This window comes from Equus przewalskii, chromosome 11, assembly GCF_037783145.1.
Source record: "Equus przewalskii isolate Varuska chromosome 11, EquPr2, whole genome shotgun sequence".
Lineage (NCBI taxonomy): Eukaryota > Metazoa > Chordata > Mammalia > Perissodactyla > Equidae > Equus > Equus przewalskii.
Genome location: NC_091841.1, coordinates 29,412,527 through 29,439,637, shown reverse-complemented (window position 1 = coordinate 29,439,637; position 27,111 = coordinate 29,412,527). Strand labels below are relative to the sequence as shown.

The following is a 27,111-nucleotide window of genomic DNA, read 5'->3' as shown; positions in this document are numbered from 1 at the left end:
TGCCGTGAAGGCATGGCGGACGCAGGAGCTGCACACACGCCAGAAACGCGCCTTCCTGGACGGCGGCCGGCGTGCAGGAGATCCCCCAGCCCCAGGGCCGCTGTCGCACACGCCCCTGCCAGCACACGGGGGCCTATCTCAGCGCAGGCTCTGGAGGGTGGGTGGGCAGGCAGGCGGGGGTGAAGGGAGAGCAGGGGGAGGAAGGCGGAGGAACCAGGGCCCCCCGGGGAGCTGCCCTGCACGGTGCCGGCACCCCAGAGGCCGCTCCCTCGGCACCTTCGGGCCCCATCTCACCTGCTGTTCCCAGGAGCCACGACGACGCCTCGGAACAGGCTGATGCCGACGATGGCAAAGACGTAGTACACCACCTGGGGCCGGGCCGGGCCTGGTCAGCACCTGCCGCACGCGCACGGGCCCCACAGAGCCGGGCGGAGCCCTGTGACTCCCAGCCCTGGCCGCCCCCAACCGTGGGCACCGCTGGCCTCCTGAGGACACTGGGGCTCTGCTCCCAGGGACCCCACCTCCTGGCAACCAACCTGCCCCAGAGGGAAGGAGGGAAGAGGTGCTGCCAGGGAGCCCCGAGGACAAACTGGGGCCCAGCGGGAAGGACCGAGGGCAGCCAAGGAAGCCGAGGCTGTCCACCCCTCCCCTAGGACAGGCAGGGCGGGAAGGGGCGGGAAGACAGGTGAGGCGGACCCTCCTCTGGGCTCCTCTGAGAACAGGCCAAGAGGACCACGGGGAGCTGGGCCCAGGGAACGGGAAGGCGGGAACCAGCCCTGCTCCTTCGGGAGAAGTCCCACATCCCGCCACACTCCCCTCGTCCGCCAGGAGGCGTGCAGGGAGCACCACCAGGTGGCCACCTGCCACTCAGACAAGGGGCTGCCAGGGGCCGCGACCTGTCCCTACCGTGCTGGGGGGGGAGGGGAGGGGAGGGGCGCACACCCCAGGCTGGTCCAGGCCCCTTCTGGGCCTCGGTTTCCCTCAGTGTGCAACAGGGGTCCCTGCGGGTGGCGCCCGAGGCAAGATTCTACTTCCAACCCCTGTGACAGGCCCGGGGCCACAGGCCTCCCCTCCGCCACGCTGCTCAAACTAAAGGACCAGGATATGCGGGCGGCACCGTGGAGACAGCAGCGCTTTCTGCTGCTCACTGTCCCTGTCACCTTCTCCCCTGTCCGCTGGGCCCCATGCCTGAAGCAGCACCAGGGCCCACCTGCTCAGGGGCCCCCGCCCGGGCTGGGCCACATGGCAGGCCCAACTACACCTCGACGGGAAGGGGGGGGCCGTCACAACCTGAGCTCCCCAAATCCTTCTGAGCAAGGAAGGGACCACAACCTGGGACCCCACAATCTGGGGGCCACGTGGGCTCTGGGGGTCCTGGTGCCTCTCCTTCTTTCTTTCATCAGTTTCTCAATGTAGCCCAGGACAGAAAACGTGAAGGATTCACAAGCGACCGAGAGGGGCATGGTCAGACCAGCTGAGACCCTGGACCTGGGAGGACAGGGCCCTCTCGCTTCTGGTCGGCCCTGTGCTTCCCGGCCTAGATGACCCGCTGCCACCCTCACAGGGACCCTCCTTCCTGCAGAGCAGCCAGCCCCACACCATCCGCAGCCTCCTGTGGAGCTCACCCACCCACCAGTCCGGCTGCCCTCGAGCACCTCCCCAACGGCCAGCGCGGCCAGCCCGACTCACCACCAGGATCCCGCCAAAGGCCCGCATGTTTTTGATCAGGTCCAGGATGGTACTGGCCACCACCGCCATCAGCTGAGGACAGAAAGAAAGCACTGAGGTGACCCTGCCCACCCCTGACCTGGACCTGGAAAGGCAGAAAGGGACTGGGGAACCACCAACCGTTACACCTGCACACACACCCACAGCCACCCACGCGCACCTACACACACCCACAGCTACCCGGGCACACCTGCACACACACCCACAGCCACCCACGCACACCCGCACTTGCAGACAGCCACCCACACGCCCCCACACAACCAGACACCTCCACCCACCCAGCCGTAGATGAGTCTTGGCTCCAAGCCCCTTTGGCAAAGCTCAGACCACACTGCCCGTCGACCCAAGGGTGGGCTAGCTCCCCTCTGGTCAGAAGGCTCCAAAGAAATACAGGCCTGGAGGTGGCCGGGGCAGCCCCTAGTGAGGGAGTCTGAGGAAGGGGGCTTCACAGACCCAGCCAGGAACTGACTCCAGGGCCACTCCCTACATACGCAGGCCTGAGCCCCCGAGAGGCTCCAACCAGCCCACCCACCCACCTGCCATCAGAAGAAGCCAGCAATGCTGGAGGCGGGCAAGCGGAACTGCTGGCTGTGTGTGCATACGATTATGTGCATATGTGTACATGCATGTGTGCACACACGTGTGCGTACACATCATATGCATATGTGCGTGTTGCATGCACATCATATGCATGTGTGTGCGTTTGTGTCACACTTGCGTGTGTGCATGTGCATTGTGCACGCATGGATGGTCGTGTGATTGTGCATGCCTGTACTGTATGTGCATATGTGGTTATGTGTATACATGTGTTGGAAGTGTACGTGTGTATGAGTATGTACGGGTGTGGTTTCATGTGTTGTGTAATTTCCTGTTATGATTACGTGGATATGTGATTGCATGTGCGACATACATACGTGTGATTGTGCGCATGTGTGTAGGTGCACGTGTAGGCATATACAGTCACATGTGCATGCGCGTGCCGTGCACAGAGGCCTCGGGGCAGCAGCCCCCTTGCACCCAGGACGCCTGAGCTATCTTCAGAAAGGAAATACTGCTGGGTGACAGGTGGCCCCAAGGGGACAGGTGCACGACTTGGTAGGAAGGACGGGCGTGCACAGGGGAGGACCTGGACACTCAGAAAGGGGTCTGACGTCCTTGGCTTTCTTTTCTCCTGAAAGTTCTGAGGAAAACAGATAGGAACAGCAAACTCGGCCTCCGTGCCTGAACACCCCGACCGCCTCACCTCCCCACTCCTCCAGGTCAGTGTGACTCTCCATGGAAACCGAGGCTGGCAGGTGGCACGAGCTACCTCACTGCTGCACTGGGGGTCCCGGCGGTGGGCACCCCGCCAGTCCCACCTTTGTCCCTCGTTACCAGTAGTCACTAGGAGCCCAAAGGCTCTTCAGAAACCTCAGGACCCCTGGGAACATGCTGGTCCAGGGCTCCAGCCCTGCCCCTCATAGAGGCCGGGGCCCCGAGGAGCACGAAGCCACCCCTGAGACCAGCCGAGGGGCCTCACGTCACCCCTCCCACACGGGCCCGCACTCTTCTCATCCATGCAGGCCAAGCTGCACAGCCCTCACGCTCCAAACCGCCCCCCAGCACCAGCCGGGGGCGCACCAGGAAGAGCCCAAAGTGGCCACAGGGACAGTCCCCAGTCTGGGTCCCACCCAGCCCAGGCTCACTCCCTCCCTCGAGCGACAGCATGAGCGGGATGACAGAGCGGGCAGGGGCCGGGTCGGTCGCCACGCACCTTCATGCTCGGGATGATGCGCAGGAATCGGAACACGATGAGCATGTTCACCAGCCGGGTCATGTCCCACAGCGACAGCAGGCCCAGCATCTCCGGCTTCCTGCAGACAGACACACGGGAGCCGGGCTGGGAGAAGGCCAGGACGAGAAGACAAGGAGACACGTGGTCCAGAGACGGAGAGGAAGAAAGAAACGCAGAGAGAAGAACTTGCCCCGCAGCCGACGCCAACCAGAAAAACTCTTGTCGTGGCAACAGGGTGGACCCTGAGCCGTCACGCGTGCCGCCCAGGACAGCGCCAGTCACAGCGACACCCTCCAGGGCATAGCCCGCACAGCGGTGCAGGGCTCTCTGACCCCCCTGGATGCTGGCATGCCCCCAACAGAACTGGAGACCCCTGGACCCAGACCCCACTTCCTATCCTGCGACCCCATCCCTTGTCCCCAACCCCTGACCACGTGTCATATCTCTGACTCCTTCCTGTGACCCTGTCCCCTGACCTTGTCCCGACCCCCACTCCCTTAGTGTCCCTATGGCCTTACAGCGCTCTCATTTCTATTTAACTCTAAACCCCTTCTCACCCAGAAACATCACCGCCACAACTCAGACAGAAGCGTGACATGGGTTTTAGCGCACCTTAGAAACAAGCTGAGCCAGCCCCACAGCATCACTGCTCCTAGAGCGAAGCCCACACCAGGGCCCGGCCCCCCACCAAGGACCGCGTCAGCCCTGCCCGTCGTCCCTGATGTAATGCCTTCCAGGCCCGCTCCTGGGGAGCCGACTCTAACAGCAAGCATCTTTCGGCCCCAGCCCCACCTCAAGCAGTTCCAGGCCGCTCCGCTAAGACGAAAACAGCCCAGTAGAAGTACCGAGACCAGGGCTGCCGAGGCTGGCACCGCGCCTGCTGGGGCAGTGTGACCTGAAGGCTGCCAGACACCACACAGTGTGGCGCCCCGGGACCCCTGCCCGACGTCTGTCTCTCTGCTCAGCCAGAGGTGGCGGGGGGGGCTCCAACAGCAGTGAGAATTCAGCAGGCCCCGGCCCCTGTCACCCTACAGGATATAAACTGCCACCCAGAGGGGGAGGTGACAACCCAAGGTCATACGATGGCTCCAGCCAGAGGGCCCAGCCTGATTCCAGGGCTCACGGGGCACCCCAGCCCTGAGCAGGCGGCTCTGCTGCCAGCCCCCAGGACACCTGGAGCCCCGGGGCCCATCCTCGTGCTGGGGGCTGAGCCCGCTGCACTTAGGGGGCACCTGGCCAGCTTCCTGTCACAGCTCTGGGAATGCTCTCGTCCTGAAGGCGAGTGAGAACCATTAAGAAAGATCCCCAGAGCGACGAGAAGGGGTCTGCACCCACAGCCCTCAGTGGGGCAGGAGCCACCCAGCTCTGCTAACAAGTGGCCGTTCAGCCCGGGGCCAAGCGGCCTGGCAGGCGGGACCCTCCCCGGGCGCTGGCCGGGGCACTGGCTCCTGTGGCCTCCCCCGGTTGTCTGCAGTCACATACCAGCCCGGGTGTGGGAATCGGTACACAGCCAGAGTGGAGATCTCCAAAACCTTCAATTACAAAAGAGAAGAAGGCATCGCTACAGCAGCGCTAACCCGGGCGGCTGGTAAGCGAAACACAACGCTCACGCCTGACACGCTCTCCTCAAAAGGGGGCTTCGGGGAGAGGTCAGAGCTCAGTCCTCGTCCCCGTGGGTCGCTTCCAAATGTCAGGACTTTCTGCAGCTGAGAAAGACACTGGTCTCAGGAAGCGGGGGCCCGCATGAAGGGGCGACGGGAGCGGCCGGAGGAGTCCCAGGTGTGGGAGCAGCTACTTGGTCCAGGACGGACTCAGGGGCCCTCCTCGGGTGGTCTTCGCTCCCGTCCTGAGGGGCCCACGGCTCTAACCGGTCAAATGCGAATAAATATTGCGCCAACCTCGCTGCTGTGACACACACACTGGGGTGACCCCTCATGCCCACAGGCTCTGGGGACAGATTTCCCCAGCCAAACCCAGGTGCCTGAGACCCCCACATCGAGGTCCCACTGTCCTTAGTGGGACTAGGTGAGTCGACGAGGGCTGCGGGCTCCTTCTGGGCCCCTAGTGGGGTCGGGAGAGGCAGCCTGCCCCCCACGACGCTCAGATGCAGAGGCCCAGCATGGAGCCCCTGCCAGCCGCCTGGCAAGCAGCTCGTTGAGCAAGGGGAGAGCAGCCCCTTTGTCACCAGAGGCGGGAGCCCAGATTCCCGTCACCTCAGGTCCTCGGGGGCAGCCTGAGACGGAACACAGCACAGAGCTGGATGCGGAGCACGCACCACCCGCCCGGAGAGGCCGGTACCCGAGCCCCCAACGTTACCAGCAGGACAATAGTGAGGAGCCCGTCGAACACGTTGCTGAGGAAGACGAGATAGCCGCGCAGGCCCAGGGCAAACAGCTTGAGCAGCATCTCCAGCAGGTAGTACAGGATGAAGATGCAGTTGAGAATCTGGAAGGGGACCCAGGGACCCAGCGTTCGGTCCCCATGCTGCTGGCCCCCCAAACTCATCCATGGGCCATAGGGCCCATGCAGCCACTCGGCTCAGCCCAAAGGGGGCCCAGGGCAGGGCCTCCTGAATCCGTGCTGCCCCCTCGGGTCATTCTCTACGCGACACCCCCTCCACTGTCCACCCCGCTAATTGCTGGGGCCTGTGTGTGTGGCTCCCTCTCCCCGCTCCAGCCCGTCCAGCCTCCCCTCCCACGGCCTGGCACCCCCTCCTCCGGTGCACCCCCAGGACGGGAAGATTCATCTGCACGAGGACGGCCCCGCCTCCCACCAGGCGCGGAGCCCTGGTGGGGTGGCTGTTTTCTCGCTCCTCTTTCTGACTCCGTCGCCCCAGCAAAGGCCCAACAAGGGTGTCCTCAGCACTCACCCCCAGGACGAAGTCGTCACGGTCGCCGGGCAGCACATCTGCATCTCTCACCAGGAACACCTGCCAAGCCAGCAGGGAGACAGCTCAGCAGCCGGCCCAGCGCTGGGGCGACATGGCGGGCCGGTCGGGGAGGCGGGAGGGCGGGCGGGGGTGAAGGCGAGGGGCCCCCCTCGTCAACACAAGCGCCACCCCGCGCTCACACAAATGGACACGAGGTTCCCAAGGGCGACAAGGTTCCCCAGGTAGTCAAAGTAGCGGTGGCTGAAGAGGAACTGGGCACTCCGCAGAAACGGAGACCGGTACTCGGGCCGCGGCGGGTGCTGCAAAGGGAAACACACGCTCAGACGCTTGTGCCAGCAGCCGTCTGGCGCCCCTGGGAGCCCACAAAGGTCCGCGCCCCCATCCCCGCCTTATCTCCTCTCCCAGTCCATCCAGCCCAAGGAAGTCACGTCAAACAGAGAAACGGTTTTATGCACAAAGAGGGAGTGAGAGCCAGTTCCGGACGACCTGGACCCAGCAGCGCCCTGCAGGCCAGCAGGCAAGCGTCCAGGGAGAGCCCAGCAGACACCACCGAGCAGACCCTGAGCAGGGAGCCCACCCGCCCTTCCAGATTCTCCCGGCCCGGGTGCCGCACCCGGAGAAGGGCCGGCCCACAGCAAATCAGGCCCACGACGGCGGCCAAGAGCTGCCTCCCGGGCCCAGCAAACCTCCTGCAAGAATCATCATCCAGAAAGGCGCTCCTCCCCGACTGCCGCCTGAGGATCAGTGTCACGGTTTCGGCAAAGTCGGCACTGACGGCATGGACCTAACGTTCCCCTCAAGTCCCCTTGAAGGGGACGCTCCGCTGCCCAGCCTCGTCCCAAGCAAAGGCCTGATGTGCGTTCACATAGAAAGCGTCCGCCTGTCTGTCCCTACGACCATCTCCCGTGCCCCAAGGGGTGTGGAGGGGGCCACACGGAGGAACGCTGCTGAGAAGTGACACCCCAAATGATGACAGGACCAGCACAGGCGCTCAGTGGCACAGGCCGAGCAGGGCCTGGCTCCAGGCGACCCGAAAGACTTCAGGAGAACACGCTCTAGGGAACCCACCCCCAACAGGGGCCAATGACGAATCTTGGAGAAGCTGACAGTCGTGAACTGAACTATGTCCCCCGAAGTTTATATGTTGACGTGCTAACCCCAGCACCTCTGAGTGGGACCATATTTGGAGACAGGGGCTCTGAAGAGGTGACTAAGGGAAAGTGAGGTCACTGGGGTGGCCCTAGTGAAAAAGATGAGCTTGTCACAGAAAAAACCGTTCAGAAGCTTCCTCCAGGCCCGGCTTGGCCCGGGTCGGTCTCTGTGGTCTACGAATTTCATAGGGTCAATAAAACCTCCCCAGTTTTCAAGAGCCACACCAGCTCTGTTCCTGTTCACCAGCCCAGGGCCAGGACCGCTGGAAGACAGGTCCATGCCCTGGTCATCAAGCTGCCCAGGCGGTCCGGGCCAGAGGGCAGTGAGAACTCCCCGCTAACCCTGGAGGCCCAGCCCCAGCAGGTGACAGCCTGGCTCCTCACCTGTTTAATCACCCTTTTGTCAAACTCATGGAAGAGTTTCTGAAACTCGTCAGCAGACATCATGTCGCCCCCATAGGAACGCAGCTTCTGTGAAGGAGGGAAGCACAGGTCAGCCGGGGTCAGCGGGGGTCAGCTGGGGTCAGCCTCGGCCAAGGGGAGAAGGGCCTAGAACAGAGGTGAGCCAACCCACACACCCAGACAGGCCAGCTGATCTGAAATGACGCCCCCATTCTAAAAGGGGCTGCTGGCCCAGGTGACCTCGGGGTGGGCGGGGCCCTACCTCCACGATGGCCTGCTTGTGGCTGCCGGCCAGCTGGACTTTGTGAAGCACCTGCAGGACGTCCTGGGCCTTGACCCCGACCCTGTGGGGAGAACACCCAGGCCCCAGTGAGCCCCGCCAGCCCAGCACCCAGGGGAGCCCCGGCCTCAGGCCTCAGCGGCTCTGAGTCCACGACGCAGCCCTGGGCAATGCAGGGCCTCCACGAAGGAGGCGACACGGGCATCTCATGCCATCCTGTCATCCAGAATCTCAGGAGACGCATCGCCCCCACCTTGAACAAGAGCACATGGTGGTCGGAAGCGGTGCAGGACCCCCAGGGGCCCACAGACAGTGAGCAACCAGGCCCGGAGCTGGCCCATGACACCACCCAGAGGCAGGCAAGAGTGGAAACGTGCCCCGGGCCACTGGTTCCGACACCCGAGCGATGGCATGGGGCTGTAGGACAGGCGCCAGTGGGGTGAGCAGGCCCCTTGCCAGCCCAGAGTCTCGGGGGTCCTGGGGACAAGCAAGTTAACCCAGATGCAATGCCAGAGACAGCCTGGAGCGAGCGCGGACCCGGCATTTCCGACCCTGCCAGCAGGCAGCAGGGACTCGGCGCAGGGCTGGCCCCCAGGGCAGCAGTCCCCTGTCCCCAGGGAGGAGGGCGTCCAGGAACAGGGCACTCACCCCTGGGCAGCGGCGCCACCCTCTGCCGACAGGGAGCAGAGGACCTGGTACGCGGCCCACGTCCCCAGCCGCCTCCGGAGCAGCGAGGTCTGGAGAGACTTCTGCAGGGAGCGTGGCTCTGAGCGGCGCTGCTGCAGCGACCTCACCAGGGCAGTCCCTCCATCTGTCCCCGGCAGGGCCCCTCGGGCAGCAGGGCACAGCCCCAGGGTCCCACATGACAGGCCCTGGCTCCCCCACCGTGGGCTAGTGGGTGTGGGGTCAGCTGCCCTGGGGCTGCCGAGGAGGGGGCAGTGGAGGGGGCCCTGGGGCTCAGACCACCCGGGGGACAGGAGCAGGATGTGACGCGGCTCCCAGCGCCCAAAAGAGGAGCCAGAGGGCGGCGGGGGACCACGTTGGACCCCCGGGGTGTGGCTCACCATCAGGTAGCCCCGGAACTGGTTGTAGATGATGGCAGTCAGCAGGTTCATCAGAAACAAGCTTCCTTGGGAGCAAAGGCCACGTCAGTGGGGCCACCACGGCAGGGGCAGGGTCCCCGGAGGAGGGAGCAGCGGGTTCCCAAAACCAGCTGTCACGGACAGGGCTGGGGGCGGCACCAGAGGGGCAGCACAGGCCAACCGCCCAGGGCTGTCGGCGGGACGGGGGTGGGCGGGCACCACTCCACACCCAGGCCCCTGTCCTCGTCCAGCGAAGGGGAGTGCCACCTGGCTGCCTGGCCGGGGGCGTGAGGGCAGAGGTCATCAGTGGTCACAGACCAAAAACCACAAGATGGGCCACATGGAAGTCACAGAATCAGAGGTCACACTGACACGATATCACAAGGTCAGGGATCACAATGAGGTGAATTCACAGGGTCAGGGATCACACTGAAGTGATGTCACGGGATCACATTGAAGTGATGTCACAGAATCACGAGTCATGCGAAGTGAAGTCACAGCATTGGGGTAGCATCGAGGTGTAGTGACGGGGTTGGGGGTCACATTGAGGTCACAGGTCAGGGAGCACCCCCACCCCTGAGCACTTGGGCTCCGGACCGCCGGGGCTCACCGATCAGGGTGAAGACGACGAAGAAGATGGCATAGGCCCGGTGCTTGGAGTACGCAGGGATCATCACTGAGAGGAGAACGTGGGGAACTGAGCCTGCTTGCCGCTCAGCACCGGCCGGCAGCACTACCCCACACCGCCCACCCTGAGAAGGAGCTGCGGCCTCCTGTCCATGCTCAGAGCAGCCCCCACGCTGTCCCGCACACCCGGGGACAGGGAGCCGCCAGCTCTCAAGGACGCCCGCCCCTGACGCAGGGCTGCCACCCGCCTCCCCGCAGGCCGAGGTCCAGCTCTCCCTCAGTGACTCGCTGGCTCTCAGGACACAGGGGACAGGGCCCAGGGTCCTGCTGCACAGCTCCCCAGGAGCAGAGGCCCGAGCAGCCCTCCTGGCAAGGCCTCGAGGGTCGGTGATCACTCAAGTCCAAGGAAAGGCCCCGTCAGGGTGGCCAGGCCCAGCCCGGCCCACGGCCACAACTGCCTCCCATCAGAGCCACCTCCCGCCACAGCCGCCCGCACAGACAGAGGCTACTAGCTCCCCACAGCGTGTGCAGAGGCCACCGAGGACCCCAGGGCCCCCGAGCTGCAGCCACAGCCGCCCGTGCACAGGGGGGCCCCTGGGACCCATGGAGCCCAGGGCCATCATCACCACCTAGGAACGCGGCTCACTCTCAGCCCCTCAGAAGAGTCAGGAAAAGGAGGGGGAGCGAGAGAGTACAGGGAAGGAAAAGGGAGGAAAGAGGAAAAGGAGGGCAGGGGCAGCAGGGCACCGATGCCCCGCTCCCCGCCACCAGGGGCAGGAGGCCAGAGCGCCCTCGCCGCACGCACCGTCGGGGTTGTTGGCTGTGGTCAGCAGCACGAGGAGCGACGTCAGGGCCTCCGGCAGGTTGCGGAAGTACGTCAGCCTCTCCTGGGCCTGCCCGTCGTCCTTCTGAGAGCACAGGGCGCTCTGAGGGCCATGCGGGGACCCGACACACCGGGATTGCCCACCGTGGGGTCAGCAGCCCCGCCCGCGTCCCCCCATCATTTCCCAGCAGGCTCTGCGCTCACGGCTGGACAGGACCCAACTCAAGGTCCTCCGGGCCCCAGCGGGCGTCCAGGGAGGCTGCACGGACGCAGCTGTCACTCGGAATGGCAGGGAAAGGCTCTCGGCTGGCCAGGCTGAGGGTCACAGCCTGGAAACCAATGGACCACCCATGGGGACAAGCCAGCCCGCCTGCAGGCCAACCCCGCCGCGCACCGTCCTGGGCGCGCTGAGGGCGGAGGAGCAGAAGGGCCGCCCTGCGGAGAGGAGCTGGAACGGGGGTGGCGACCCCCCGGAGAGTCCCCCCCCCGCCCTACGGTCTGTGTGTAGAGACCCAGGACAGCCCGCTTGCTCGGCCGCTCACTGGAACTCGGCGCCCGGGCCTGTGGCTCATCAGAGCTCCATGCAGGGCCACCCGCGCCCGGCTCCTGACCGCCCTCCTGGGGGCAGATGCCCCCGGCCGCCCATTCCTGCCCTGTTCTCTGGGCCACACTGGACAGGGCCTGAGGGGGCCGAGGACAAGGAACCTCACAAATCGGTCACTGTCACACCCCCCTCTGAACTCCATCGGTGGCGGGAACTGGACCCTCAGGGAGACAGAGGCCAAAATGCACAGCCCTCTGGCCCCGCGGTTACCCGAGGCCGCTCTCCCCAGCCCAGCCCCCTTCGCGGGGCAGAAAACAAAGCCGGCAGGGGAGCCGACCCTTCCGGCACCTCAGGACCCTCGGTGTGCCCACCCCCAGCGCCCACCTGTCCTGCGCTCCGGGAACCGCAGCAACGGCAGCGTCACTGGACGGTCCCATGGGGCCAGAGGTCCTGCAGCTGGACCCACCTCACAGTCCGGCTGCCCCCACCCGCCCAACACATACGCACAGGGACACACACACGAAGGGGGCCCCCGGCTCCCCAGGGTCACAGGGGACAGTCCACAATCTTCCCTCATGGACAGCACAGCCCCAACCCCAAATGCTGCCACAAACTCGGAGAAGACCAGCCTTGGCCAAGAACCAGCCAATTCCCAGGACAGAGACGCAGGACAGCCCCAGCCTGAGCAGAGTGACCGCGGCCAGGACATGAGGAAAGACACAGAGGACCACACATGCAGGGGATGGGGAGGCCAAGGCAGGCGCCGAGGGCAGGGGGGACAGGCACAGACACCTCCACAGAGCACCGAGCTCCTGGGGCCGGGAAGCGGGGGTCTGGGGGGACGGGTACCCGGGTAGGGAGGGAGAGGAGGAGGTGGCAAGAGGCGCCTGGATGCAGAGGTGGGCAGGTGCTGTGTGGGCAAGATGGGTCCCAATGGCCCTGAGTGCCAGTCTTGGGGGGACCTCCATCTAGGAGGGGTGCAGAGAAAACCAGGTCAGTGAACGGCCTGGAAGAGAGGGGACAGGGGGCAGGAAGGGAGGAAGGGGACAAGCAGAGGGAGGGAGAAAGAGAAGGAAGGAGGGAAGTGGGGGGAAGGGCAGGCAGGCAGAGCCCAGGAGGCCCTGGACAGACGGGTGCCCAGGTAGGAGGCACAGTGGAACACTGTGGCCATTTGAAGAAAGACATCTGGCGTCCAGGCAGGCCACCACGGACCCTGCTTACAAAGTGGGCAGGCGCCCTGACCTGGTCCTCATCTCAGCTGGCCCAAGAACCACTGGGCAGAGCTGCCACGCGGATTCCCCGAGGGCCCACCCTGTCAATCAAACCGCAGGGCCCAGGGCTGGGACATGGCAGAGTGGAGGCGGTACCTTCTCTCCTGTGAACAGCAGCATCCCAAACATGGTGAAGAGACACAGGTGGAGCGCCAGCAGCAGCAGGACACTGGGGGACGGACACTGCGCTCAGCACTGGACACACACCCCACACGCCCAGCAGGACAGGGTCCAGGGACAGCCGACCCCACCACCCAGGGAGCTTTCTGCAGCCGGCCCCTGGGATGGGTCCCTTCCTCCCCCTGGAACCTGCCACATGCTTGCCCATGGGGTCCTGTCCTAGTGGAGCCCTCTCTTGGCAGGGACAACTGGCAACCCCGGGGGCATGTCCTGGGGACCCAGAGAGGCTGCACCCAAGAAGCCCAGGGACTCTCGGAGGAGGAAGGCCACTTCCATCCATCTGGGCTGGGTGGTGAGTGGTCGGTCACGTGAGCCACTTGGGGAGGGGACCGGAGGCAGGCAAAGCGCCCAGTGGGTCTCACAGACCACGTGCGGGTCTCGGCCCACAGCTGCCAGGATGGGAGCCTGGCGCGCCTCCCTGGCACAGCAGAGAGCAGAGACCCCCGCCCGCCCCAGCGGCCCTGCGCCTGGGCCCACCTGGCCATCTCGGGCAGCGAGCGCCTGATGCACTTGAGCGTCTTCTTCATCATGGAGGAGTTCTGCATCAGGAAGAAGGGGCGGAGGAGCCGGCGGACCCGCAGGGGCTGCAAGAGACCAGGCCGCGCTGGAGACGGCCCCTGGCGCCCCCGCACCCAAGGCCAGCCACACCTGTGGTCACCATGGTGATCACCACAGCCAGGGGGCCTCCCCCGGCCACACCCTCGGCTGGCTGCTGGCTCCCGGCTCCTGGTTCCGGGTCACTTCTCTGCCGCAGACCTGGGCCTCCCCTGGCCCAGATGCTCGGTCCTGCCAGGTTCCTGACACCCACCACCACGTCCCCCCAGGGCACAGCTCGGACTCCGACAGCACCTCAGGGAGGGGGCGGCCGGAGCCACTCGGGGCACCCTCCTCTCTGGCGCGCACCCCGCAGAGTGCCCTCCGTGTGTCTCTACTCAGCGCTGTCCTGCCCACTAGGGGCTATTCCACGTGCCCTCCTCAGCCTTCGTCTTGGCACACCCCCACCTGGCTCTGGGCCTCACCTCCAGACACACACACACACACACACCCCTTCCCCTCTGCCCTCCTGTCAGAAGTAAAAGGTCCTCCCTCCCGACACTGTCCTCAGGACCCCCCGGTCCCCCAGGAGCCCTTTTTCCCTCTCCACTATCAACACGCCGCACACTTTAACACCCGCTACTCACCAGAAGGACACTTGCCCCTTCACTGGGCCCACGTGCCCCTGCTCCTGTCCTAGCCAATCGGTCCTCCTGTCCAGGGGCACTGGACCCACCTGTGAGGACCTCCAGGCCTCTGAGCCCAAGATTGCCTTCCATCCCCCAGCGCTCGGCACAGACAGCTGCCAGCCCCCCGACACACGGCCTCAGCCCCTCTCGTCCTGCCCAACCCCACACGCTGGACACCCTGAGCACCCTCCTCTCCTCTCTGGCCTCAGCCCCAGTGTACCTGTCCACCCATGCGATTTTAGGTATCATGCTTATGCTCTGGACTCCCACGTTCCATCTCCGATCCAAGCTCTCACCTCCACACTCCCGTCCTCAACCTGAACATCTGGTCCCCGAAACACAAGGCTGCCCGGCCGCCTCCCCGCCAGGGCCCTCCATGGTTGCCTGGGGTCCATGCCAGCCTGGGGTCCACGCCAGCCCATCCTGGGCCTGCCCCCGCCTTCCACCGCCGCAGCGCTCCACCCACAGTCTGCTCAGCTGGCTGGTATGCCCATCCCTTCCGTCTCAGCGTAAATGCCACCTCCTCCGGCGCTGCCCTGGGTTCCTGCCCTTCACAGCACCCACGGCATTTTGGAATCCTATTATATAGGTGGTGTTTCCCAGCCACAACAGAACAAGGTCCCACCGCACTAGCACACAGCAGGCCCTCCAGAACATGTGCAGAATCAATATCCCAAGGACTCGCTCAACCTCCCCGGCTGCACCTGTCCTCAGGAGGGACCCCGGCTCCCGGCACAGGACTGAGACGGCCAAAGGAACCAGCGGTGAACGGACACTGCTCAGGGCTCAGCCCCTGCCCCCAGCTCACCCAGAATCCACTCACTGGCCCCCGGCAGGAAGCCCCTGTCTTGGGGCCCAGTATCGGTCTCAGCCAGCCCTCGAGTCAAGCAGGAGCTGAGCATCCCGCCGGCGCCCCAACCTGGGTCTGGACCCTCGCCTGTAGACAGATAGGGCCCAGAGCGCAGCTTCTCCCAGTACCCCACCCCACCGAGGGCCTGCCCGACGCCGGGGCCACCCAGTGCCACAGACGCAAGGACATGCAGCCCTCACGAAGGAGGGGAAGGTGCTTCCACATGACTGGCCTGCAAGGAGGAGCCGGCCCAGTGCCAGTTAAGGATCACAGCCCTGGCCCCCAAGGCTTCAGGGACAAGCCCCCAGCCAGTCTGAAGACAACCCCGCTCCTGTGAGAAACAGAAATGGCCAAGCCAGAGCAGGGACCATGGCCCATCGGGTGACCAGAAGCCTGCGTGTGATCTGACCCTCCTGGCCACAAGGTTGGGGCCAGCAGGACCCCCATCAGGTAGAAATGGACATGGTCCTCCAAACGGGCCCCCGATGCCCAAGGGAGTTCTTAGGAACGGCCAGCTGGCCACAAAGGAAAACCTCAGGCCTGCTTTGCAGACAGCTCTGGGTGCTGGGCCCCAAGCAGAAGCGGACCCCACGTAGCATCAGAGCCTCAATCAGGAAAGCCCCTGAGAGACGGTGCAGAGGGAGAGCTTTGCCGTGGGCAGGGTCACCCTGTATGGACTGAGAAGGTAAATTCCCGGGTGGGTGGTCAGGGGCATGGAAAGAACGGGCTGGACGATGGGGACGAGGAGTCCAGGGAGGACGCTTGTGGACAGGCGGGTGAACACCCACCACGGGGCATCCCCCAAGAGGAGGCTGTCAGGACAGGATGACACGTCCTGTGATGCCCCTGAGCCTCTCCCCTCAGCCACTCGCTCCGATCTTCACAGAGCACACACAAAGTGGCCACAGAGGCAGGGACAGAGGCTATGCCCGGGGCCAACAATGCAGACCAAGGCCACCACTGAAGGCCCGCCTGCCACAAATGAGCCAGCACTGGCCCCCAATGTGGCTCCTGGTGGGCGGGTGACTGCGTGGGCCCCTTCCCCATGCAGGGCACCGATTTGTCCTCACTGGATGGTCAGGTGTGCAGGTTAGGGCTCTGCCGGCCCTGCCCTCCAGGCCTCTCCCAGGACCACCGTCCCAGCCCCAGGGCCAACGCCGCTTCCAAGGAGGGCACGCCCACAGTACTTGCACCATGACACGGTCCCTCGCCCCAAAGCAGCCAGCCTGCAGGAGGACCCAAGGGCGCTGGGAAAGCTCAGCGACACGAGCCACGGGGCACAGCCCTCTGTGGGGCTAGAGGAGGCCGTACAGGCTCCGAGCACTAGAACGAAACGGAAGCAGCAACAGTGTCGCTCCCCACCCCACAAGTCCGGGCCGCGCTGGTCCGGAAGCATCCGTTCCTAAGGGAGGACAACGCACCATAACCACTCACGAAAAGGGGGCGGGGTGCCGGGCCAGTACCCAATTACCGAGGACAGACCGGGGTGCTGCTGTCTGGGGGGTAGGGAGGTCTGCGTCAGGGATCCCCAGGCACATCCGACAGGAACCCTTAGCAGAACTCCAGTAATTAAAAAGGGCAGGACCACCGAGGACGGGCCTTTGGGAAGGAATGAGGCAAAGTGTGCGGGGGCGGGACAGGAGGAAGATCCGGCTCAGAGGGCCCTTGCTGGCGACACAAGCAGGCCGCAGCGCGGGGCGCTCCCTTGCTCGCTGGTTAGGTGGCCGCGTGCTCAGTATATACTAAGGGACCTCCTCCTCCCTCCCCACTCCGGATTTCACACGAGGATCGCTGGGCATGAGAGGCGCACAATTGAGCCCTGAAGCGACAGAACATCAGGTGGCCCAGCAGACGGGCACGATGGCCATCACTTGGAAACGGAGCCGGTGGCGGCTGGGCCGTCCTGCTCCCTTCGGGAGGGGAGGACAGCCTCCTCCTGCACAGGAAGGAGGGCAGCATCTCACTGGGGAGAGCCGGCCGCTGTCGGCGCTCCTGCAGGGAAGCGGGAGGCGGCGTGTGGGTGCCAATGGGTGTGTGCCCCCGTCCCCCACAGTCCTGGGCAGTGACGCTGGGCTGGGCCTGCCACCCACAGCCCGCCTCCCTCAGCCGCTGCCTGCATGGCTCGGCCAGTGGGGCAGTGGAGGCCCGGGAGGCAGGACAGGGAGGTGGGCCTGCTCCCTTCTGCTCACCGGCTGCTCAGCCCGCAGCGCCCCAGGGCTTCCAGCCCATTCCTTCGGCACCCCCAGAACCAACCTCCTCGAGCACCCGCCGGGCAGCACCCCCTCCTCAGAGGTCAGAGGTCAGGGTCCCAGCTCCAGGGGCCCCTGCCCTGAGCTTCCAGGTACCAACAATCCGGATCTTCCCTTGGCGCCCCAGCCCAGGGTGAGGCTCTTCCTGCAGCTCTGCGTCGCTGGGTCCCCTTTTGCTTTTCTGGTTACTCCACACCTGTTTAAGCCCCCGTGTGAAATTCTCTCTAGTAAAGGTCCTGATGGGTGTCTGTGTCCACCCCTGATGGATACGGATGTCCCCAAACCAGCTTTGCCCAGCTCTATTCTATCAGACCACAGGGTGGTGCTTCTGGGCGTCTCAGGGGAAACAAAGATGCTGCGGTCAGAGGTCAGGGGACGGCGGCTGACGTGGGTTTTCCTAATGTCGGGCATCAGGCGGTTGGGGCGTGTGGCTGGAGTGAGGTCCTGGGGGTGTTTTCAGGGGCATCCAGCCAGTTGAGGGATTCAGCTAAAACTGGTGAGGCAGGACCAGGACCTGGAACTCGCTCCCAGGTCCTCGGGCCGTCCCAGACCTCAGCGTCTTCACCCACAAGGCTCCCGGCCAACGGGTGACAGAAGTGTTACAGGGGGTGGGGAGAGCTGGGCAGGTGGGAAGAGAGCTGCAGGGCCTTGGGACCCCGCCCACCATTCACCTGGGCAGCCGCAGCCTGCAGCCCACCCAGAGCTCCCTGCTCTGGCCTCGGGGCTGCCTCCCCACCTACCTCCTGACAGACGAGACTCAGCGACACGGTCCAGTCCAGGAGAGAGACCACCAGCACCAGGAGGTAGGCCTGCAGCCAGAGGTTCTTCCAGAACTCGGCCCACCCGACCAGGTAGCTCTACAAGAGAGAGTGCACAGTGAGCAGGCAGGCAGCCGCGCACACAGGCCAGGCCGCGGTGGCCGGAGCAGAGCGCCTCGGCGGGCAGGGTCTCTGCGTGACTTGGGGAGCAGGAAGCCGAGCGGCAGTCAGGAGGCCCGAGCTCCCTGCCCGGGCTGCTGGTGAGCTCGGGCGGCTGGTGACCTCGGGCTCAGCACTGAAGCGCTCTGGCCTCAGTTTCCCCATTAGGAACAAGCTCCCTGCCCATTCTGTCTGCCCAGCCATGAATTCAGCCTGTGCACGAGAACGATGCTGGAAAAGACCAGGAAACACAGAAAGCACAGGCTCAGGGGCCGACGCAGACGCCTGGGGAGGGTGGGACCCGGTCCCTGGTTCTGCCCTCACCTAGCTGCCAGTTCCCACCATCATACAGCCTGCAGAGGCCACAACTTGCAGATAAAAATGCAGGCTCTCTCTCACCCTTTGAGCCTTCCCAAACATACCAACCATTCAAAAAGTGCCAACGAGAACTTCTCACTAGTTTCAGTTCCACTCAAAAACCCTCAGACCTCCCAACCACAAGATGGGCTGAAAAAGAAAAATCAGAAACCGCCCGGGGCCCTCAGTCACACACAGGCACCGACACGCCCCCAAGCCCCTCGGGCTCAGAATAGAGGCCTGACCCACCCTCGCCACAGCGGGACTGTGGGCGGGCACCACGGGACCCGGTGCTGCAAGCAGGGCGTGGTCAGGCCTGCGCCGGAGCCAGGGACGTGTGCTGGGGCCGGACCGCAGCACTGGAACGGCTGTCGTTTGACAAACGTAACAGAACGTGCGGCCCACAGCAAGATGCCAACCCTCCATGTCTCACTGGGAAGTCGCCACAGCTCTGAAGCTCTGACGCGGCTCAGAAGCCCCAATGCACGGGGCAGGGCCCACCTCCAGCTCCAGGAAGGACTCAGGTCACAGAGTCCAGAGTCAGACACGCAGCTGCGTGAGCTGCAGACCCCTCTCCACCCCACACCCAGCTCCTCTCGGCCTCTGTCTCTTCCCGCGGAGGTGGGAGGGGGGCCACGGGAGAGACCACTAGTCCCCTCTTGTTGGGCTGGGGTCTCTCCTCCCAGGGGCACTGCCAGACCCCCCCGACCACTCCCGGAGGTCCTGCAAGGCTGTGCACCCTCGATCGCTCGACCCAGACTCAGTTTACACTCTGGAGAGAGAGAAAAGCTGACACAGCCTCTGCCTCAAGGCCCAGGATTCTCCAAGAAACCCAGGCCTCCGCCCGGCGGGTCAAAGTGCACAGAGAGGAGCACGGATGCGAGGATCCAGCAGCATCACCAATCAGGAAGGGGCCGGGCTTCACCTTCACGGAGACGTCGGCCACGAAGACCAGCAGGCAGAGCAGCTCGATGCTCTCAGTCAGGCCGCAGGGCGGCTGCCAGGGGGCCGAGCGGTAGCGGACGTCTGCGGTGCGAGTGAGCGAGGAGGGGGTCTCGATGAAAGCCAAAAACAGGATCAAGAAAATGGTGAGGCTCAAGATCCTGGAAGAGGGACAAAACTGGTTAAAATGAAAGACCCAGACACAGTCCAGGGCCAAAAAGCAAATCAGCAGGCGGAACGGCCGGAGGGCAACAGGACAGGCTCCCCGGGACCAAAGGGTGGAGCCCACACTTCCCGGTCTGTGGCCACTTGTGTGGTTAGATAATATTAATAGGGGTGAAAGTCGATTGCCATGGCTGACCGGAACGTTCTGGAAAGGAACCTTCACCACCAAAGAGCCCTCTGTGTACTGGCTGGGCTCCGTTCCAACCAGGAGGGGAGACAGCACGTCCTTCTCCACCAGGGGGAGGGGAGCCTGCCTAGACCCTGAGACCTGCCTCCCCCCAGGAGGCCACAGGAACCCCGCCGTCCACGTGTGTGTTCTCACCACTGGCATGCATCCGAGTAGTACCATCGGTAAAGCCGCAGCGAACTGGAGTCCACGCGGTGGTGAATGGAGCGATACTGGAAGGGAGAGGCCACACGGGGGAGCATATGGGGGTCTCCACAACGCCCACCGCAGCCAGCCACACGCAGAGCACCCCTCCCCACGAGAGGCCCAAGGCGGGGAAATAGGCTGAGGATATGGCACTCCCGTGCCCCAGGGGGAGTTGCGCCCGGCAGACAGAGAGTGCACCCCGAGGGCTGGACCCCAGGGCCACCGGGTGCACGGAGGGAACCCTGGTTTGCTGAATGCACAGCTGTGCCCCGTCTGCCCAGAGGCTCTCTCCTCTGTGCAGCCAACTGTGTCACCCTGCAGGATGCCCCCGGCCTGATGCCGCACGTGGGGCACTGCTTGCTTCCAGTCTCTTTCGCTCGTGGAGCCCATGTGTGGTTTGTGAGGAGGGGGTGGTCTTGCCATCTCTGGACATCTGTCACAGGACTGGAACAGGGTGGTGCAAGGCAGCCCCTCGGTGGGTGGTCAATCAATGAGGCAAGTGATTCTGGGACTCCGAAAAAGAGCGCCCAGCACCCGTCTCCTTAGGGAGGACTCGAGGCGATGAGCCCAGAGGCCCGGTCATTACAGTTACGTTGACCACGCGGTCCAGCAACTGCGGCCTTGGCCCCAGGACAGCGAGGAGTGCAGGGACGAGCAGGGCACCCACCACCCAGTCCCCACAAGATCCAGAGACAGGCCCAGGCCCAGGCACTCGGAGCAGGCGCCACCCACCTGGATGGCATCTTCGATGAAGACCACAGCCTGGTCGAAGCACAGAGCTCGCCTGGCCTCAGCGCCTGCGGGCAGAGAGGACACATCGGTGACAAGGGGGACCATGTGGCAAGCGCCCATTACAGGACAACTGAGACCAAGGAAAGGACCCAGCTGCGCTTTCGTCCAAGGCTCTGGAACCAGATGCCCTTCACCTGCAGCAGGTCTGCACACACCCGGAAGACAGGGCCCCGCTCGGCGCAGTGTCCCCCGTGTGGGGCAGGGTCTGAACAGGTAAGGGGCCTTTTCATCGTGAGCACAGGGCTTGGGGCCCAGGGGAGAAGCAGCTCCACTCCCACCATTCCTGCCCCCCAGGACCGAGTGGCGGAGGACACGCGGCACTGAGCGAGGTCTGGAGCCAGGCCCCAGTTCCCCAACTGCTGGCCCGGGGTCTAGGGGCCATGAGCTTAAGCTTGCTGTGCGTCTCCCCCTCTGTCAAATGTTAACGGGCACCCAGCTGGGCCCCCAAGAAGGTACCATGAGGGGCACCGCAAACACAGGAGAGCCCCCAGGCCCAGCCTAGCACACACAGCACACTCAGTAAATGGCTGGCTGTGGCTACCCTTCCGCCACCTTCCCCACCCAGCGCCAGGTGCTCAGGGCACAGGAGGACGGGATGGGGCCCACGGGGGCCAGGCAGGCTCCCCACTACGAGGGGCCTTCAATGCAGTCGGGCGGCAGGAAAGCCCTGGCCCAGCACCCCGGGGCCCTGCCCATCAGGGAGCCGCAAGCCACACATCTGGCCAGTCATGGTGGCCCTGGGTTCTGCCCACCGCATCATGGGCAAGTGCGGCCTGTGTGGCTTCGCTGCAGAAGCCACTGCCTGACCCAAAAGAAGAAGAAAGGCATAAGGAGCTGCCACTCAGCAACAGAGGAACTCCACTGCCTGAAGCCCAGGAGAGAGGGACCGCCCCAGGCAGCATGGGCCCCTGGGGGAGCAGAGCCATCCGCAGTCCCCAGCAGCTCCCAGATCAGGGCTTGCAAATGAGGTGCACAGCCCCGTCTCCATCTCCCTTGAAGATTCTACTTCCACATGTGGTCCTTTGGGGCCAGTGGCTGCCAAACCCGCCCTCACCCGGCCCCGAGAGAATGCAGACGTGCACACCTCTAGGGCAGAGGGGCCAAAGTCGGAGGCGGGGGGGGGGGGGGGGTGGGCGGCGGGCCGGGCACCAGGCAGAGCTCCAGGCCACTGCCCGCTCTGCCCACCATCCCCAGGGAGGCGGCTGCCCCCGTCCTCAGGGCTCATGCAGCAGGGCCCGGGGACCAATCCAGGTTGTGAGGGACCCTGGACAGAGGTAGGAGACCGGACTCTGTCCCAGCTCGGCCACGGCCTGGCTGCATCACCCACTTTTACACCATTGCAATCCCTGTCCTCCGCCTTTTCCCTAACCAGTAAGCCAGTGAGGGCCTGCCCGGGAACAAGAAGAGAAAATGACTCCCCTCAGCCTCTGGCCATGGCCCATGAGGTGGGACTGAGTCAGAAGGACCTGACCGAGGGTCCCCAGGGTGGGCGGGGCACCCTGCAGAGGCAGTTCCTCCACCCCTGCTGCTGGGAGAAACGGACTTCGGGACACACCAACCCCGAGTGCAAGGCCCCGGTTAGGAGCTCACGCGGAGCTGCAGGAGGAGTGAATAGGCCATTCTCAGCCCTGGGTCTGCAGAGCCTGGCCGGGGAGGCCCCGAACACTGAGTGAACTGTCCACGTTCTCAGAAGCCCGCCCCCAGAGGCCCCTCTTGCTGGCCACACTGCCTGACCCTGGCCACTGTCTCTACAGCATAGGCCTCATCTGCCCAGCCGTCCACTCTGCCAGGACTGGGACCCGCAACCATCACAGTGCACCGTCCAGGATGGCCATCGGCACAGAGCACAGCAGCTCTGCCACCTGGCCAGACCCATGCTGAGGGCCTCCCTTCCTGGATTCTCTCTGAAGCCTCCCACCGCCCCTCAGGGCAGCCCCTATGACTACCCTCCTTTTACTGAGACTCAGAAAGGCTAGGCAACCTGCCAAGGTCACACAGCTGGGAAGTGGCAGCACCAGAAAGGCACCCGGAAATCCAGACACGAAGTCTGCATCCCCTGACCGCCACCACGTCCTACGTGCCTTGTCCAGGGCCCTGCCAGGCCTGGCACGGGCCGGATGGAGAACTTTCCAGGGGACAGCCTCTGACATGGGCAGGCGGGTAGCCGCCCCAGTCTCTAGTTTTCTCATCTCCTCTGGGGGACCTGCCTCCATTATCCCACGGATGGGCAGGCACTACAGACCCCTCCCCAACAGAGAAGGAAAGGGGGCCCAGGGAGGGACCGTGGTCCAGTATGATGCTAGCAGTGACCGCACCAGATCCCAGAGCTGGGACCTTGGGCAGGCCCCGGAGACTCTCTGGTCCTCAGTTTCCTCCTCAGTAAAACGAGGCTGAGGCCATTCCATCCCTAACCCAGCACGCGATCCCCCAGCTGTCTGCCAGAGACATTGGACTCCACCCTCCCGCCCTACTCGGATTCAGCAATCTCTCCACCGTAAACAGGAAGGGCAGGACAGAGCTGCAGAGGGCAATCGGAGGAAGCTGCCCCGGCCTGGGGAGGCCTGCCCAAACCCAAGCTCAAGGGGGACCAACCTCTGGGGCGCCCCCTGGGGCCAGGAAGGAGAAGATAGAGCAAAAGGACTCTCAAGTCACTGCCAGCTGGGTTCGAATCCCACCTCGGCCACTGCCTGGCTGTGCGAGACTGGGTAAGGGAACGCCCTCCCTGTGCCTCAGTTTCCCCCGTAATTACAGGGGAAAATGGAAGTGCTACCTCCCGGGAGTCACCAAGGCGATCCACGGAAAGCACGACGCCCGGGTCCGCCCCGGGCACTCGGGGCTGCAGGGGGCTAGGTGCCCCCGGGTCGGGCGAGGCCTCTGGGTCCGGCTGGTCCGGGACAGGGCGCGACCCCGCAGCACCCGGCCGACGCCGGCGCCCCCAACTCCGCGCCCGGCCGGGGTCCGCAAGGCGCAGCGTCCCGTGCTCCGGAAGGCGGCTCCCCTGGAGCCCCGCGCCGCCCGGGGCAGCTCGGCCCCCGGCCGGAAGGGGCGCGACAGCAGCGACACGGCGCGGGCCGGCGGGACCCCCACGCGCCACCCCCGCGCGCGCGGCCCCCTCCCCCGGCCGCCGCTCACCAGGGCCGACCGGGACGCCGCGGCAGCCAGGTGAGCCCGCCGGGCAGTCGCGGCCGCCGCCGCCGCCGCCGCGGGCCCCGCTCAGCAGGGGCTCCGACTCGGCCCCGGGGTCCGCCATGGGGTCGCCGCGCCGCCGGGACCTCCCAGGAACTCGGGACGCGAGCGCCGGGCTCCACTGCGCAGGCGCGGCGTCCCCGCCCCTGGGGCTCAGGAGGAGGAGCTGCTGGCCGTGACGTAAGGGAGGCCCCTTCGCTACCAGCCAATGAGGACGGAGGCCTCGCGTGAGGAGGCGGGGACTCCGTGGGCCCCGCCCCTTAGGGCTGGGGCTCCGCTTCCTTCCACCAGGAAGGAGCTCTCGGGACCACCTGGGGCTGCAGGGAGGCAGCTGGGAGGGTGGTCCCCGGTCCTGCAGCGTCAGCGCCACCTGGGCCGTGGTTCGGGATGCAAGTCCTCGGGCCCGCCCAGACCTGCCAAATCAGAAACTGGAGGGGGCACGGCCCAGGAATCTGTGTTTTGCCATGTGAGGATGGAGTACGTGGGGTGACCGCAAAGGACATCCCCCCAAATGGAACTTGAGTTTGCCCTCTGCTCATAAAATTAGGAAGAATAAATATAACTGAGGGTAAAGTTAAAAAGACAGATGACACACTGAAAAAATATTTGCAACATATATAAAAAGTATTCTCAACATTAATGAAGAGCTAGTTTGTATGGCACCTTGCCACAAAGTTAGCTTAAAATAACTCCCCTTTATTATTTCTCAGTCCTGGAGGTCAGAAGTCCAGCGGCTCAGCGGGGTTCTCATCTCAAGCGCTCACAGGGCCAAAGTCAAGATGTTGACCGGCCTGGGCCAGGCTCAGCCAGGCGGGTGGCAGGATTTCCTGCCGTGGGGCTGGGACTGAGGTCCCCATATCTTCATGGATGTCAGCTGATGGTCATTCTCAGCTCCTAGAGGCCACTGTATCCCTTTGCTCCTGGCCCTCTCCATCATCAAAGCCAGCAGGAGTGCACTGAATCCTTCCCAGGCTTTGAATGAGATGCTTCAAGGTGCAGCAAGATGCTGCCGGTCTCTCTGACATCCCCCTCGGCCGCATCTCTTTGCTTTTACGGCTCATGTGATTACATTGGGCCCATCAGATAATCCGGGATAATCTCCTTATTTTAAGATCAGCTGATTAGTAACTTAATTACAGCCGCAAAATCCCTTTTGCCATCTAACCTCCCATAACCAGGAGCGTGATGCCAGGGCGTGAAGGTCATGGGGGCCAAAATCCTGCTTCCCACAGAGCTCTTAAAAATCAGTAAGAAAAAGATTAAATTCTCCATAGGTGGGAAAGGGGTGAAGGACATGAACCAGAAGTTCACAAAAGAAGAAATGCCAATGATGAGTGCATGAAACAAAGCTCCATCTCAGTAGAATACAGAAACACGGGGCTGGCCGGGTGGCACAGCGGTTAAGTTTGCACGTTCCGCTTTGGCAGCCCGGGATTGGCAAGTTTGGATTCTGGATGCGGACCTACGCATGCCTTGTCAGGCCATGCTGTGGTAGGCGTCCCACATATAAAGTAGAGGAAGATGGGCACGGATGTTAGCTCAGGGCCAGTCTTCCTCAGCAAAAAGAGGAGGAGTGGCGGCAGATGTTAGCTCAGGGCTAATCTTCCTCAAAAAAAAAAAAAAAAAAAAAGACAGAGGCGCTTTGGGACACCTGCGTGCTGGCTCTGCTGCTTCCACCCCTAGGCTGGCCCAGCTGTAAGACCCTGGGCACATCACGCCCCTCTCTGAGCCTCGGTTTCCCCATCTGTATAGTCGGGAGGGAATTGCACCAGCCTCACGTGGCTGTTGGGACGGTCCAAACAAGGAGACACATGTCAAGCACGGGGCAGATGGGAGGTGCCAGGTGGAGGGGGCGCCCTTCCATCAGGAGCAGTCTGAGTGCCAAGCCCACCCCCAACGCCTGCCCTCGGAGCTCCTTCCCATCTGGTCCAGGGGAGATGGAGAGAGGATGCTGTGGCAGCGTTTCCCAGGCCCAGGAGGAAGGCATGCAGACTTAGCCGGCGCTAGCCACACCCCTCCCAAGGCTGTGCAATCTTGCAGGGCCCTCTGCCCTGCTTCTAGTGATGGGGAAACTGAGGCCAAGCTGAGAAGGAGTCTGCCCGGGTCTCCCCTTGTCTGCAGCTGAGGTTGGACGAGGTCGCCAGTCCTGCCACTTGCTCGGTCCGTGCGTCTTTCTGGAGCCCCAGACTGGGAGGCAGTCCTGCAGGAGACCCGGGGCCTGACAGTGACATCCTCCCTACTCCTGTCTTCCTCTCTCTTTTCCCTTCCAGCCCTGGCCTCTTCTCTCCCTCCTCCTCAGCCCAGAGAGGGGAGTAACTCTGACACAGTGCCCTGTCCAGGTGGCAGCAGAACCTCCCTGGAAGCACAGTTCCCAGATCCCCTCAACCTGCTGGACACTGGGCTACAGCAAACATTCCACAAAGCCATTCCTCCCCTGCGGGGGACGCGCAGGCACTTAGGCTGTGGTGCAGGGAGGAGCCAGGGAGGAGCCAGGGAGGAGCAGGGAGCTGGTAAAAAAAAGAAACAACAGGTCCAAGATGGAGTCGCTTGCCCCCAGGACAGCAAACCGAGACCTAATTGCCAGTTTCACCCCCTCCCAGGAATGTGACCTTAAACCCATCAGGCTGGAAATTGCTGATCAAAGCTAATGAAGCCATAACCTCTAAATCTCGGGCGGCCCTCCCCCAGAGAAAGAAAATTGTCTCATTGCCTGAAACAATCTTGTCCTTTGCTTTTCCTAACGACTTTGTCCTGCCCAGTTTCTGCCTATAAATACCTTCCATTTTGCACAACTCCCCTGAGCCTTTTCTCTTTCCTAGGTGGCATGCGGCCCACTTCTTGAATCAGGGAATAAAGCCGGTTCGATCATTCAGTTTACCCAGTTGAATTTCTGTTCGTCAGCAGAGCGATGGGAGAAGGAGGCAGTAACCTGGACAATCTTCACGTGCAGTGCCCTCAGCAGAAGAGAATGCATCCCGCGGAAAGGAAGCCGTCTCTGCCCGCCGTGGACAGCTGCCCCCACACGGTGCTCTCAATTAACCCTAGGACCGGACAGCTGCCGTGGCTTCGAAGTTGCCGTGCCATCGAAATCTCAGTGCTTGCCCAGCTTCAGTCGTCGTCTGTCTCCTCGTAATTCTTCCCATCCCACACCCACCTGCACTCTTTGTCTTACAGTTCCATTCGAATTAAGTTGATTGATTTTCCCTACTTAATTTCATTGCAGGTAGTAAATGCTGCACACCAAG

At 63.7% G+C, this 27,111-nt stretch overlaps 1 protein-coding gene and 1 long non-coding RNA gene across 16 annotated transcripts in view; one reads left to right on the top strand and one right to left on the bottom strand.

Annotated features, from left to right (window-relative positions):
- The window catches only part of TPCN2 (two pore segment channel 2), a 26,644-nt gene extending 2,629 nt beyond the window's left edge, over positions 1-24,015 (bottom strand). For 2 of the 15 annotated variants that reach the window (XR_011523961.1, XR_011523960.1), the window contains exons 1-20: positions 23,813-24,006; positions 20,621-20,685; positions 19,838-19,914; positions 19,274-19,451; positions 17,815-17,931; positions 13,230-13,336; positions 12,669-12,741; positions 10,740-10,842; positions 9,918-9,983; positions 9,290-9,354; positions 8,874-8,974; positions 8,208-8,289; positions 7,928-8,014; positions 6,572-6,691; positions 6,372-6,431; positions 5,819-5,947; positions 4,985-5,034; positions 3,482-3,581; positions 1,690-1,761; positions 295-1,488 (exon numbers count right to left, since the gene is read on the bottom strand). Coding sequence is in view for 2 of the 15 variants with exons in the window: in XM_070564361.1 (XP_070420462.1) it covers positions 2,606-2,908; positions 3,482-3,581; positions 4,985-5,034; positions 5,819-5,947; positions 6,372-6,431; positions 6,572-6,691; positions 7,928-8,014; positions 8,208-8,289; positions 8,874-8,974; positions 9,290-9,354; positions 9,918-9,983; positions 10,740-10,842; positions 12,669-12,741; positions 13,230-13,336; positions 17,815-17,931; positions 19,274-19,451; positions 19,838-19,914; positions 20,621-20,685; positions 23,813-23,930 (2,001 nt within the window). In the remaining 13 variants the exon portion in view is untranslated. Of the gene's footprint in view, positions 1-294; positions 1,489-1,689; positions 1,762-2,469; positions 2,909-3,481; positions 3,582-4,984; positions 5,035-5,818; positions 5,948-6,371; positions 6,432-6,571; positions 6,692-7,927; positions 8,015-8,207; positions 8,290-8,873; positions 8,975-9,289; positions 9,355-9,917; positions 9,984-10,739; positions 10,843-12,668; positions 12,742-13,229; positions 13,337-17,814; positions 17,932-19,273; positions 19,452-19,837; positions 19,915-20,620; positions 20,686-23,812 lie in introns of those variants that run through there. The other 13 variants (XR_011523953.1, XR_011523952.1, XR_011523955.1 and 10 more) reach the window with 8 other exon arrangements.
- Positions 23,154-27,111, top strand: LOC139074385 (uncharacterized). Its single transcript, XR_011523962.1, has 2 exons — positions 23,154-23,385; positions 26,686-27,111. It is a non-coding gene; the product is annotated as an uncharacterized lncRNA (long non-coding RNA).